Source organism: Leucoraja erinacea, chromosome 1 (genome assembly GCF_028641065.1).
Source record: "Leucoraja erinacea ecotype New England chromosome 1, Leri_hhj_1, whole genome shotgun sequence".
Lineage (NCBI taxonomy): Eukaryota > Metazoa > Chordata > Chondrichthyes > Rajiformes > Rajidae > Leucoraja > Leucoraja erinaceus.
In genome coordinates, this window is record NC_073377.1 from 10750080 (window position 1) to 10765598 (window position 15519).

At 43.5% G+C, this 15519-nt stretch overlaps 1 protein-coding gene across 3 annotated transcripts in view; it reads right to left on the bottom strand.

Moving 5' to 3' along the window:
• LOC129706739 (probable E3 SUMO-protein ligase RNF212) overlaps positions 1 to 15519 on the bottom strand; it is a 101424-nt gene that overhangs the window by 14191 nt on the left and 71714 nt on the right. For 2 of the 3 annotated variants that reach the window (XM_055651217.1, XM_055651394.1), the window contains one exon: positions 5296 to 6727. In XM_055651217.1, the coding sequence (XP_055507192.1) occupies positions 6432 to 6727 (296 nt within the window). In that variant the 3' untranslated portion in view covers positions 5296 to 6431. Of the gene's footprint in view, positions 1 to 1191; positions 1383 to 5295; positions 6728 to 15519 lie in introns of those variants that run through there. The other variant, XM_055651304.1, reaches the window with a different exon arrangement.

Here is a 15519-nt window from a genome sequence, read left to right on the forward strand (position 1 = left end):
CCCCCAAAGGACAATGTCTACGACAATGTCTACAACAACCTGCCACCTAGTCGACGTCCAGCTATGGCATGCTACCGACAACCGGCGACCCTTTAGGATGTCCGCCTATGACCACACCTACATCCACCCACGACAAGCTACGACAAGGTAAGACAATTCAGTCGTCGGTACCTGTCGCTGGTTGACGTAGGTGGCCGACAATGGAATTCACCGAAGTCAGCACCAGCGACAACCTACGTCACCCGACGATAGCCTACGTCAACCTGGCGGCAACCTATGACAGCACCTACGTCTGGAGAAGACAAGCTACGATCATTGGCGTCAAGCCCACTGTCGCCAAAACGTTTTGAACATTTCAAAATCCAGCAGCAACCAGAAAAACGCTACGACTCATTGGGCGACTTGAGGAGACTACTAACAACCATATATGCGTTACCCTGCGACCATGTGGCAATAGCCTAGTCGTCTGTAGTCGCCTAAATAATCGCTTAAGTTGGACAGGGGCATAACTTCATGCCAATCTTTCCAGAATTATATGCTTAAATCTCTCAGATTTAGCTACCAACCAGCCTCTTCTAACTTGGCCCCGTTTTAAAATTATTGGTATACACTCCCTGTCTAAGTAGATCTTTGATAATCTATTCTGATATTTTTCCATGCTGTGTCAAATTGTATTTTATTATACCCTTGTATCTATTTCAGTTCATTAGTCTAGCTTTATAAATTCAGTTTGTTGTTATAGTCCCACATGTGTTTCAGACCAATGCAACTGTGGTTGATACCTAAAACCTTTTTGAGAGGAAGATGGTTCATAAAAAGAGTCCTATTTGGAATAACTGCAAATTAAGTAAAATCTCAGCCAACTGCAGTTACGTTAAAAAATGCACTGCCATTGTCATAACAGTGGAAAACTAACACTAATCTCAAGCATTTCTCCAGCATTTTTGTGTACCTTCGATTTTCCTGCATCTGCAGTTCCATCTTGAACACTAATCTCAATACTGATTAATAGCAAAAAAATTGTCAAAGGACATGGAATTAAATCTAATCTTTAAATTTTAGCAATATGGCATAATGGCTGGGTTACAAATAATTTGGCATTATGTGGTATCTAAACTAATGTTCTTAAATGTTTTTATGACTTTGCACCTGTCATATAACTCAAGAGGAATTGAAAAAAAAGATACTTGCTCATTAGGAGATTTGAAATGCTGATGGGAGTCCTCGAGACAGATGTCTGTGGTGAAGATGGTGTTGAAGGACAAGATAGCATGGTTCTGTAGTTCGAAGAGTCCCAAGATCCTCCTCTGTGACTCAAAGTACCAGATGATAGATAACCTGAAAGTCCGATCTGCTGCACTGGTGTTGAGTGAGCTGAAGCCCTTTTTCAGAAAAAAAAGAAAAACACAAAAATGAAGGCAAATGTTAACTGTAAAATGTCAACATTTCTTAGAAAGTGCATCCACAATGGGCCTATCTGGCTTTCACATGTTTTTAATAATAGCAATATACTTGTAAAAAATATAGGTTTGTTTTATCTCCAAGCCAAGGTTATTTGTTGAAATTGGTCTTTGCCAATTGTGGGAAATGGTACCCGCCTGCATGTTCCTTTCCATTGAAATGAGATCATATCAAGTAAAATGGCCTGCCAGTATCATCTTGTAAATATTTCCATTTAAATCTCTGTGAGTTTTGCATCTGTAGGGCCGAATGACCTACTCCTTGAAGGGCCGAATGGCCTACTCCTGCACCTATTTTCTATGTTTCTATGTAAGACCCCCTCCCATGTCATTGAACCTTCTAATTTAGATGGAGACACAGGTGATTGCAGATGATGGAATCTTGAGCAAAAAACAATGTGCTGGAGGAACATGGCAGATCAGGCAGCATCTGTGGAGGGAAATGAACACATGAAGTTTCGGGTCAAAACCCTTCTTCAAGCTGGACCACGGTTAGGATTTTCTGTCAACCCAAATGTACCTATTCCTTTTCTCCAGAAATGCTGCCTGACCGCTGAGTTACTCCAGCTTTTTGGGGTCTATCTTCATTTTAAACCAGCATCTGCAGTTCCTTCTTGCACATGTCGACTGCCCATTTCCCTCCCCAATGCTGACACAAGTAACTGCAGATGCTGGTTTACAAAACAACTCTCCAGGAACTCTTGATTATTTAGCCACCTTCTCTGGAGAACATGGATACATGATGTTTTAAGCTGTGACTTTCCTTCAGACCGAATGTGGTAGAAAGCTGGAAGAGAGGAGGGGCAGGATAAAGCCTGGCGAGTAATAGGTGGATAGAGGTGAAGAGGGGGTTTGATAGGCAGATGGTTCAACAAAGGGAAAAGATAGAGTCATAGAGTGATACAGCATGGAAATAGGTCCTTCGGCCCAACTTTCCCACACTGGGCAACATGTCCCAGCTACACTCGTCCCATCTGCCTGTGCTTGGTCCATAACCCTCCAAACCTGTCCTATCCATGTACCTGTCTATTTCTTAAACATTGGGACAGCCTCAACTGCCTCCTCTGGCACCTTGTTCCATACACCCACCACCCTTTGTGGGAAAAAGTTACCCCTCCTATTAAATCTTTTCCCCTTCACCTTGAACCTATGTCCTCTGGTCCTCGATTCCCCTACTGGGCAAGTGACTCTGCATCTCAGATGAAAACACAAAAGGTCTGAGATAAGAATAGAAGAGGTGAGAATTGAAAAGCCAGAGGAAAGCATATGTGGAAGGGGAGGGGAGGGGAAAGGAGGGAAATGTTGCGAGTCCAAGTGAGGCACGGGGAAAGGGGGAAGGTTAAATTGAGGGAGTATAACACCAGGCTGATTCCTGGGGTGTCAGGACTTTCATATGACAAAAGACTGGATAGACTCGGCTTGTACTCGTTAGAATTTAGAAGATTGAGGGGGGATCTTATAGAAACTTACAAAACTCTTAAGGGGTTGGACAGGCTAGATGCAGGAAGATTGTTCCCGATGTTGGGGAAGTCCCAAACAAGGGGTCACAGTTTAAGGATAAGGGGGAAGTCTATTAGGACCGAGATGAGAAAAACATTTTTCACACAGAGAGTGATGAATCTCTGGAATTCTCTACCACAGAAGGTAGTTGAGGCCAGTTCATTGGCTATATTTAAGATGTGGCCCTTGTGGCTAAGGGGATCAGGGGGTATGGAGAGAAGGCAGGTTCGGGATACTGAGTTGGATGATCAGCCATGATCATATTGAATGGCGGTGCAGGCTCGAAGAGCCGAATGGCCTACTCCTGCACCTATTTTCTATGTTTCTATGATTGGTTGTGTTAGTTACCTAAAATTGGAAAATTCAATGTTCATACCGTTAGCTTGCAACAGAATACGAGGTGCATTCCTCCAGTTTGCACATGGACTCACTCTGGCAATAGGGGAGGTCCAGGACACAAAAGTCAGTATGGGAAGGGGAGTTAACATGGTTGGCAACCAGGAGATCACGCAGGCTTTGGTGAACTAATCAAAAGAGTTTGGCAAAAAAGTATTTTTCCCCTTCACAATGCTGCCTGACCCACTGAGTTCCACCAACTGCTCTCCTTACTTTACATGCCAAAATATATCCAACCCAAGCAAAACAGCCAGATCACCAATTCCCCATACCCTTTGTTTACATCCTTTCTGCTATTAAATGGGCACTTCAATTTCCATGCGGAAATTACATAAGCATGGGAAATAAATCAACGTTGTGTGAACTTCAGCAATTGTTCTTGAGACCCCTCCCCCTTCCCATATAACCATAATAACAATTACAGCACGGAAACAGGCCATCTCGACCCTTCTAGTCCGTGCCAAACACATAATCTCCCCTAGTCCCATATACCTGCGCTCAGACCATAACCCTCCATTCCCTTCCCATCCATATAACTATCCAATTTATTTTTAAATGATAAAAACGAACCTGCCTCCACCACCTTCACTGGAAGCTCATTCCACACAGCTACCACTCTGAGTAAAGAAGTTCCCCCTCATGTTACCCCTAAACTTCAGTCCCTTAATTCTCATGTCATGTCCCCTTGTTTGAATCTTCCCTACTCTCAGTGGGAAAAGCTTTTCCACGTCAACTCTGTCTATCCCTCTCATCATTTTAAAAACCTTTATCAAGTCCCCCCTTAACCTTCTGCGCTCCAAAGAATAAAGCCCTAACTTGTTCAACCTTTCTCTGTAACTTAGTTGCTGAAACACAGGCAACATTCTAGTAAATCTCCTCTGTACTCTCTCTATTTTGTTGACATCCTTCCTATAATTAGGCGACCAAAATTGTACACCATCCTCCAGAATTGGCCTCACCAATGCCTTGTACAATTTTAACATTACATCCCAACTTCTATACTCAATGCTCTGATTTATAAAGGCCAGCACACCAAAAGCTTTCTTTACCACCCTATCTACATGAGATTCCACTTTCAGGGAACTGTGCACAGTTATTCCCAGATCCCTCTGTTCACCTACATTCTTCAATTCCCTACCATCTACCATGTACGTCCTATTTTGATTTGTCCTGCCAAGATGTAGCACCTCACACTTATCAGCATTAAACTCCATCTGCCATCTTTCAGCCCACTCTTCCAACTGGCATAAATCTCTCTGTAGACTTTGAAACTCTACTTCATTACCCGCAACCCCACCTATCTTAGTATCATCTGCATACTTACTAATCCAATTTACCACACATCATCCAGATCATTGATGTACATGACAAAAACAACAGTGGACCCAACACAGATCCCTGTGGCACCCCACTCGTCACTGGCCTCCAACCTGACAAACAACCATCCACCATTACTCTCTGGCATCTCCCATTCAGCCACTGTTGAATCCATCTTGCTACTCCACCATTAATACCCAACCATTGAACCTTCTTAACCAACCTTCCATGAGGAACCTTGTCAAAGGCCTTACTGAAGTCCATATACACAACATCCACTGCTTTACCCTCATCAATTTCCCGAGTAACATCTTCAAAAAATTCAAGAAGATTAGTTAAACATGACCTTCCAGGCACAAATCCATGTTGACTGTTCCTAATCAGACCCTGTTTATCCAGATGCTTATATATATTATCTCTAAGTATTCTTTCCATTAATTTGCCCACCACTGACGTCAAACTAACAGGTCTATAATTGCTAGGGTCACTGACGTCAAACTAACAGGTCTGTAATTGCTATGTTAATTGCACGCTAATGCTTCCCCCAGAAGCATTAGCCTGAATCGTTTAGTATCTCAGGACACATTTAAACGAACCCTTCCAAAACTGCAAATAACAGTGTAAATGGGGCAGAATCTGACAATTCATTAGAATGGCCATGGAAATACCTATCACTGCTCAGAGAAGGAAGAATTCTCTCACAGTCTGAAGACGCATTTAATAGACAATAGGTGCAGTAGGCCATTTGGCCCTTCGAGCCAGCACCGCCATTCAATGTGATCATGGCTGATCATCTCCAATCAGTACCCCGTTCCTGCCTTCCCCCCATATCCCCTGACTCCACTATCTTTAAGAGCCCTATCTAACTCTCTCTTGAAAGTATCCAGAGAACCGGCCTCCACCGCCCTCTGAGGTGGAGAATTCCACAGACTCACAACTCTCTGTGAGAAAAGGTGTTTCCTCATCTCTGTTCTAAATGGCTTACCCTTTATTCTTTAACTGTGGCCCCTGGTTCTGGATGCCCCCAACATCAGGATCATGTTTCCTGCCTCTAGCATGTCCAAACCCTTAACAATTTTATATTTTTCAATTAGATCCCTTCTCATCCTTCTAACCTCCAGAGTGTACAAGCCCAGCCACTCCATTCTCTCAGCATATGACAGTCCCGCCATAGAGTTGCTGCTTTACAGCGCTTGCAGTGCCAGAGACATGGGTTCGAACCCGACTAGGGGTGCTGTCTGTACAGAGTTTCTACGTTCTCTCTGTAACCGTGTGAGTGTTCGCCAAGATCTTTGGCTTCCTCCCACACTCCAGGCGTACAGATTTGTAGGTTAATTGGCTTGGCATAAGTGTAAATTGGCCCTAGTAGTTTGTAGGATAGTGTTAATGTGCGGATATCGCTGGGCGGTGCGGCCCCCCGATGCAGCCTGTTTCTGCGCTGTATCTCGAAACTAAACTAAAAATTACAAAACATTGATCTAGTGTTAGACTATGATAACAAACCAAGTCCGAGAAGTAAAAGAAAATTGTAAGTGCAAAAGGGTAAGGTGGCAGAAGAATGGAAGGCATTACTTGTAACTCCAGAATCCCAAATAAATTTGATCCTTCAGCGGTGCTGAAATATTTTCCAACAGGTTACATTCACCAAATGTTCAATTTCACTGCAGCTCATCACTCTCGTACCAATCGTGTGACATTAATGTTTTCCATCACTCCAGTTTATACTTGGCAGAATTTATACTGTAAATGCTACTTTAGTTATGTAAAAAAAAAACCCGCAAGCAAGATGTCACAGCTTACATAAATCATGACTAACACATACTTATTTAAGATTAGATAACTTCTGGCGAATCTGTCAAAGAAAATAATGCCTGTTGAATTAATAGTGGTACGTATTTCTTCAAAATCAAAACAATCATTTAAGACCAGACAAAAATGGATCACATGCATGCTCAGAAATTTTATAAGCAGCTTATCAGTCCAACTCCATATATGTTTTTTTTGCACGTACCTAAAAGATCCTAGTTTGCCAGCTACCCTCTGAGGCACGGTACCTAGAACAAACAGTAACATTTCATTTTTATGAACAACCTATTTACACATAAAATGTCATACAAGCAGTACCTATTCTGGTAGCTACATATAATGGGTTCATACTTAGATAGATCCACAACAAGAATAAATGTACTACTAAAGGGAGCAGGAAAATGGCAACTATTAGAAATTATATCTATTGATTAGCTAAGTGCAAATGCAGTTTCTATACAGTTGTCAGCACAAGGAAAAAATAGGGTACAGGAACAAAATATGTGAAACTTTCTCAAAAGCGAGTACAAAATGGAGTCTACACTCCAAAAGATTTGATCTAAGACAAATAAAGTGCTTAACTAAACAAGCCATTCCTTACTAATTACAAAAGGAACTATTAAACTCAGCAATACCTATGGGATATTAAATGCCCTATAGAACACTTTGTAAAGAAAGATTGGGACCTCAGAGCACTAAAGCATAAATATTTTTCTTCTTCTGATGAGCTGTGGCTTAATTGACAAGCTCTGTACTTAATGAACATCCATAACTCTTATTGAGAAGGTAGTAATGAACAGCTTTCTTGATGGATTGCAGCTCACCAGCTGGAGGTACAACAGCAATTCTGCCGAGTGATGAGGTTCACATTTTCAACCGAGTTAGGATGCTGTACGACAAGGCAGAATGCCTACAAATATCGGTGTTTTTATGCACTTACTGACCATCTAGATAGAGGGCATGGGTGCAGAGGTTCTCAAGTGTTGCGGTCACTTTTGTAGGCAGTACTGACTGCCACATTGCATAGGTAATGGGGGGAAATAAATGAATAGCCTCCAGCACTGGGTGGATTGTGAACCAGTATAGCTTCCATGCTCTATGACTTCAGGGCTGATAACTCTCACGCTTTGAGAGTGACACTCACGCATTTCAGCCAATTCTCACGCCCTCACGCTGAAGCCAGAATTCTCACGCTGTCTTCAGTCCCTGCACATGCAGTTTGTCTCTTTGCACCACGACAGCGATCTGCACGGATTGGGGAAGCGCGTCGGTCCCGGGAAGCGGGTGTCAGCGCTTTTGTGCGCCGTCTGCGAGCGCTGCGCTTCTGGCTGCTGCGGCAACCTCGCTCCCTCCCTCCCTCCTGCCCTTCAACTCACACGGTAGCGCCAATGCCGCCAATCCACGCTACACCGTGCCCGCCATTGGGCGGCCGGGGAAAGAGAGGGAGGGGAGAAAAAGAGAGAGAGAAAGAAAAAAGGGAGGGATGGAGGCAAAGAGAGACAGGGGGAGGGAATGTAGAAAGGGGATGAAGGAAGGGAAGGAGAAAGGGGAGAAAGAGGATGCGTGAGGAAAAAGAGGAAGGGTGAGGAAAGGGTGGGAGGGAAGGAAAGAAGGATGGGGGGAGGAAAGAGGGAGGAGGGAGGAAGGGGAGGAAAGAGGGAGGGAGGGTAGGATGGAGGGGGGGGGAGGACAGGTGTGTGTGTGTGTGTCTGTTTCCCTGTGTGTGTCTCCTTGTGTGTGTGTGTGCCTCCCTGTGTGTGTCTCCGTGTGTGTGTGTGTGTCTCCCCGTGTGTGTGTGTGTCTCCCTGTGTCTGTGTGTGTGTGTGTCTCCCCGTGTGTGTGTGTCTCGCTGTGTCCCCTGTGTGTGTGTGTGCATCTGTGTCTTCCTGTGTGTGTGTGTGTGTCCCCCTGTGTGTGTGTTTGTGTGTGTGTGTGTGTGTGTGTGTGTCTCCCTGTGTGTGTCTGTGTGTCTCCCCGTGTGTGTGTGTGTGTCTCCCCGTGTGTGTCTGTCTGTCTCCCCGTGTGTGTCTGTCTGTCTCCCTGTGTGTGTCTGTCTCCGTGTGTGTGTGTGTGTGTGTGTGTGTGTGTGTGTGTGTGTGTCTTCCTTTGTGTATCCCTGTGTGTCTGTTGTCACATCCTGGCCTTAGACAGGGCTGCCAGCTCTCACGCTTTGAGCGTGAGAGTCACGCATTTCAGCCAATTCTCACGCTGATGACAGAATTCTCACGCTGTCTTCAGTCCCTGCAGTTTGTCTTTTTGCGCCATATCACAACGATCTGTGCGGTCTGGGGAAGCGCGTCAGTTGGCGGCTGTGAGTGACGTTGCATCTCTCTCTTCTCTTCTTTCTTGGTTGGATGTGCAGTCGCTGACAACATGAAGCAACCGGAGATAAAACTAACCAGGTGAATCAGTTGTAAAACATGGGGGGGACCACAATGAGGCCAAACATCAAGGACAGGGTTCGGCAACCTACGGCACACGGGCTGAATCCGGCCCGTAACCCGAAAGCCCACGTTTTTTTACAATTTGTTTTTGCAGGGTCGGGGCAGGCGAGCCGACCTGAGAACTGCAGCCAGTCCCTGGTACGCGAGCTGATCTGGGAACGGCAGCCACTCCCTGGGCACGCAGAATGCCAACTTGATCATATTGGACAAATTGGGCCAGCCATGTACATGTTGTATAACTCTGACTCTATGAAGATCTGAATGGGCTTAGAATGACCATTTAAGCAAAATTGCCCTCACTTTCCCCATTTTGATTCTTGAGATTAATATCCCTTTGCTCTGTTACAGCGTTAAAGTACTTATGAGGTTGAGTCAGGAAAGGGAACATGTTATTTCTTTTTAGTTTGCTTTAATCTGTTAGTTGATTGTTTGTTGAGTGCCATCTTAAATTTTTGTCCAAACAATTGGAACTTGCATAAAATGTTTGCATTATTAGCAGGACTGCCAACTCTCACACAGAGCGTGAGACTCACGCATTTCACAAAATTCTCGTGCTCTCACGCTGATCACAAAATTTCTCACACTCAAATATCTGCGGGTGCTGAAAGTTCAAAATAAAGCAAAAATTGTTTTAGATGCGAGTAAAAACCATGAGGGAAATATCAGGTGAATGCATAGTCTTTTTCCCAGGATATGTGATTCAAGCACCAGAGGGGATTGATTTAAAGCAGGGCTATCTAACTACAGGCCTGTGGGATGATTTGGGGGGGAAAAAAAGTAGTTTAGTTTCTCCCATGCTGATGGTGTGATAGGTGAGACACGGCGACGGTGGTCCCAGCACCAACCCCTCTCCTCCTTCCCCCCTGAGGCACGGCACACACCTCCCACACTCACCTCCGGCGGCTCTATGTCCGTCGACCGCTCTGTCTACACCCCATGGAGTTTTAACCCTGGCCCGGAGCCAAGAGTTGGTGCCGCCTCCAGAGCCTACTATGAGAGGGGGAACACCCCCTCCCCCCCTCGGTCGATACGCTCCCTTGCTCACTCTCACTCTCAACTCTCACCCAATGTTGGCAGCCCTGTGACTTTGTGACGCCACTTTCAGGGAACCATTTCACATAGATAACTACTTTGGTTTCTGAGGTACACAAAAAAGCTGGAGAAACTCAGCGGTTGCAGCAGCATCTATGGAGCTGAAGGGCTCTACTCTCTCTCTCTCTCTTCTCTTTCACTTAATGTAATGTAAAATCTCTCTGGATTCTCTTCAGTATTATCTGCCAGAGCTATCTCTTGCCCCCTTTTTCGCACTCCAGATTTGCTCAGGTCTGTCCTAGAGTGGAAAGCCTCATCTTAAGAGCTGATGCAGTGGAGACGGAGACATGAAGAGTAAGGGTTGACATCCTTGCAAGAGGCAAGGTGGGAATAGGTGTAGGCAAGGTAACTGTGGGAGTCAGTAGACATAGGAGTCACCAGACAACACTGGTGTACAGATAAATTTGGATTTGCTCATGTTTGAAACACTGAAAGCTAGTGTGCAGCACAAAAACTAATTAGGAAGATTGTACAGGGAATTGTCTACTGAAGTGGGAAATGTAAAAAATCTGCAGATACTAAAAAAATGAAATCAAATGTTGCAGATTGGGTGGGAATTTATGCTAAAATCATACTGAATGGCAAACAGGAACTCAATTGTTTCATCCTACTCATTTCTTATATTGTACTATACCTCCAAACTTGGTACTGGCTGCAAGTTACACAATTTACCCCGCACCCCCATTTTTAAATCAATTTAGACCAAAAAGCAATGAGCCTGTACCGCTGTACCATCCTCCAATTCGCATTCTCTGATTTCTGTCATTAAGCCAATTTTTAATCCCCACTCCAACTCACAAAATTTTATTCAACTGGCCTCAGTTTTGCACTTTTATGTGGGCCTGCCAAACACCTAATGAAACCCTTATGGCCAATATCAAGTGTGTTCCTTTCATCAGCTGTTACTAGTTATTTTTTTTTAACAAAATCAGGATAATCAAGCATGACTTGCCTTTAATAGATGCAGTTTGATTCTCCCATATTAATTCATTTTTCTCAATTACAATTGGTAACGATGGATTTTTAACTAGTGATATCCAACCTCGTGATTTTTTTTCTTTACACAGTGATTCTCATTTGATTAATTCACTCAATTGAATCTAATGCCCTTTTTAGTTTACTTGTTATCCCTGTTATCAGGCAGCTCTGGCTTTAATCCCCAACCCCTTTCTCCGTTTGGGAAAGTATCTTTTAGTTGGGATTACTCTGGCCAGATGCCCTCCCATCTGGCAAAATATTGTTCTTCTCCAATTAAGGAGTTCTACTTTAAATTGATCCTTGTTCATTTCCAAAAGACAATCCATTTGGCCAACCTTATTAGGCAGAAGAAGATTCAACAATGTCACTGTGTGTGTGTGTGTGTGTGTGTGTGTGTGTGTGTGTGTGTGTGTGTGTGTGTGTGTGTGTGTGTGTGTGTGTGTGTGTGTGTGTGTGTGTGTGTGTGTGTGTGTGTGTGTGTGTGTGTGTGTGTGTGTGTGTATGTATGTATGTATTCCTTGAAATTCCATTTCAAGCTGGGTGCAAGGCCACCAAAATCGTGCAGTTTCTTACAACTTCAAGCAGGGTGCAAGGCCACCAAATTCGAGTGCAGTTTCATACTATTTCAAGCAGTGTGATAGGCTACTAAAGACAGCGAGTCATGACATCTCCCTCCTCCATCTAGCAGAGACTGAGCCACGCCCACACTTCTGGGTTTTATAGTCCCTCCTGCCCTTCCCACCAGAAGGGGCATGGCCTTCATGGCGTGATTGACAGGAGAAAGAATCTCAACATTTTTTAAACACTAATAACTCTTTTATTTTTCATCGATGGGAAAAATCCTCGGCACCTGATGAGCGGAAGGGGTCTCTGAGTACGATGGCTAAAAATCACAGCCGTACGTGGTAACGTTTTTTTCTAAAATCAATATAAAGCGCTAACAGGAAGTGGTCAAGATTAGACTTTTAATTATATAGAAGGCAAGTCAACTTTAATTAGGCAAGGCAATTTTAATTAGGCAAGGCAATTTTAATTAGGCAAGGCAACTTTAATTAGGCAAGGCAACTTTAATTAGGCAAGGCAACTTTAATTAGGCAAGGCAACTTTAATTAGGCAAGGCAACTTTAATTAGGCAAGGCAACTTTAATTAGGCAAGGCAACTTTAATTAGGCAAGGCAGCTTTGGCAGTTCCAAAGCTTAGGCAACACAGCTTTGGTATTTCCAAACCTTAGGCAACACAGCTTTAGCATTTCCAAACCAAAGACAACACAGCTTCAGCATTTCCAAACCAAAGGCAACACAGCTTTAGCATTTCCAAACCAAAGGCAACACAGCTTTAGCATTTCCAAACTATATTTTCAAACGACATTAAGGGCACTGACAGGTCAGTGAAACCACTCACAGTTTAGTAGACGTTCAGTGTTATTCACAGCTCAGACTGAGAGACATGACCCTCTCGCTCCCCCATCTTGCAGAGACTGACTGAACACTTCCGGGTTTTATAGTCCCTCCGGAAAGGGCGTGGCCTTCAGGAGAGAGAATCTCAACATTTTTTAAACACTAATAACTTTTATTTTTCACCGATGGGTAAAATCATCTTGTCCTGCGCAGCGGAGGGGGACTATAAATATAGATAGATATATAGATAGACAGATATATAGATATAGATAGATATATAGATATTTATAGAGATACTAGACTAAGTGGGACCCGTTGGGTCCCAGCATCACACAGGAGGGCTGGTCATCCAACGCAATATTCCACCTCTCCACCAATTCTAATATTGGTGGCCAGTTGCGGGGGGGGGGGCTTTCTGGAGTGCTAGTATGGGTGTTGTGGGCTGAAGGGACTGGTTTCCAGAGGGCTAGTATGCAAATTGTGCGCCAAATGGATTCTTGGGCTGGCGTCTCAGTCAATCAAGCCTGTTGTGCTAGCAACTCACTCACGGCTGGTGGGCTGGTAGTTGACTCACGGCTAATCCTTGAAATTCTATTTCAAGCAAGGTATAAGGCCAACAAATTCAAGTGCAGTTTCTTACCACTTCTAGCAGGGTGCAAGGCCACCAAATTCAAGTGCAGTTTCATACCATTTGAAGTAGTGTGCAAAGCCACTAAAGACAGCGAGTCGTGGCCTCTCCCTCCTCCATCTTGCAGAGACTGAGCCACACCCACATTTCCGGGTTTTATAACCCCTCCCCCCCCACCGGAAAAGGTGTGGCTTTCATGGAATGATTGACAGGAGAGAGATTCTCAACATTTTAAACTGATAACACTTTTATTTTTCATTGATGGGAAGAATTCTCTGCACCTGCTCATCGGAGGGGGACTGAGTAAGATGGCCAAAAATCACAGCCGTAAGTGGTAGCGTTTTATCTAAAATCAATATACAGTGCAAACAGGAAGTAAGTGCATTTACAGTAGTGCCTTTTAACATCCAGCCAAAGCACCCAAGCCACCATTTGCAGTAAGTAATGTCTTTCAACTTCAAACCACACCCAAACCACCATTTGCAGTAAGTAGTGCCTTTCAACTTCAAGCCAAAGCAACCAAGCCGCCATTTGCAGTAAGTAGTGTCTTTCAACTTCATGCCACACCCAAGCTACCATTTGCAGTAAGTAGTGCCTTTCAACTTCATGCCACCATTTGCAGTAAGTAGTGCCTTTCAACTTCATGCTAATGCACCCATGCCTCCCATTTGCAGTAAGTAGTGCCTTTCAACTTCAAGCCACACCCAAGCCATCATTTGCAGGAAGTAGTGCCTTTCAACTTCAAGTCATAGCTCCCAAGCCACCATTTGCAGTAATTAGTGCCTTTCAACTTCAAGCCAAAGCAACCAAGCCACCATTTGCAAAAGGAGTGCCTTTCAACTTCAAGCCAAAGCAACCAAGCCACCACTTGCAGTAATAGTGCCTTTCAACTTCAAGCCAATGCACCCAAGCCAGCATTTGCAATAAGTAATGTATTTTACCTTCAAGCCATTGCATCCGCCACCATTTGCAGTAAGTGGTGTATTTCAACTTCAAACCACACCCAAGCCACCATTTGCAGTAAGTAGTGCCTTTCAACTTCAAGCCAAAGCTCCCAAAGGAGGGAGGGAGGGAGGAAGGCTTTCTGGAGTGCAAGTATGAACCATTTTAGAACCAATAGACATTTTTTTCTGCAAGCTTTAGAACCAATAGACATTTGTTTGCAAGCTTTAGAACCAATAGCCATTTTTTTTGCAAGCTTTAGAACCAATAGACATTTTTTTGCAAGCTTTAGAACTAATAGACATTTTTTTTGCAAGCTTTAGAACCAATAGACATTTTTTCAAGCTTTAGAACCAATAGACTTTCTTTGCAAGCTTTAGAACCAATAGACATTTTTTGCAAGCTTTAGAACCAATAGACATTTTTTGCAAGCTTTAGAACCAATAGACATTTTTTGCAAGCTTTAGAACCAATAGACATTTTTTGCAAGCTTTAGAACCAATAGAGACATTTTTTGCAAGCTTTAGAGTCAATAGAAATTTTTTGCAAGCTTTAGAACCAATAAACACATTCTGCAAGCATTTTAGAACCACTAAGGGCACTTACATTTGAGTAGACATGTGTTCAGTGTTATTCACAGCTCAGAGAAACGTGACCCTCTGCCTTCCTCCATCTTGAAGAGACTGTGTGGCACACCACTTCCTGGTTTTATAGTCCCTCCCCCCTACCACCAGCGGGGGCAGCAGAGAGAATGGGAAATTTTGTAAAAACATTAATATCTCTGTCATTTTTAATCAACGGGAAAAATCCTTGGCACACCTGCGGCGGAGGGGGGCTCTGAGCAAGGTGGCCAAAAATGACGGCCGTAGGTGGCGGCGTTATCTCGGAAATTGCAGCACAGATGGGCAAAACCGGTCAAGAACAGACTTTTAGTAATATAGATATGTATGTGTGTGTATATATATATATATATATATATATATATATATATATGTGTGTGTGTGTGTGTGTGTGTGTGTGTGTGTGTGTGTGTGTGTGTGTGTGTGTGTGTGTGTGTGTGTGTGTGTGTGTGTGTGTGTGTGTGTGTGTGTGTGTGTGTGTGTGTGTAGTAAGGCCCTTGAGAAATTAATTCAGGTTTTTTGACAGAAACTTTGATGGAAACTGGAGCCCAAAAAAGGCTCTGGATGATGGTAAAATGCAACATCCAAGATAATGCACGACAAAGAGTTGAGGAAAATAACAATCATTATCTAATCAAATGACAGAAGAAACTATGGGAGCTAAATGGCTTAGCGCTGTTCCAATGTTCATCCTTAATTAATAGAATATCTTAACTTATTCAAACAGATGTTACTAGACATGCTAAACTCTTAACAAAACTACCAAAAAGTAGGAAAAATAAATTAGTCCCTGTCATTTTAAAAACAAATAGTGTTTGGAGGCATCCAGTTTAGTTGTTTGCTCAAACTCCAATTTATCAAAATTCAAGCAGGTTAGATCCGTGTGGTGAATAAAATAATTTTCTCACGTCCAATTAGTCTTGCTGGATTTTTGAAAA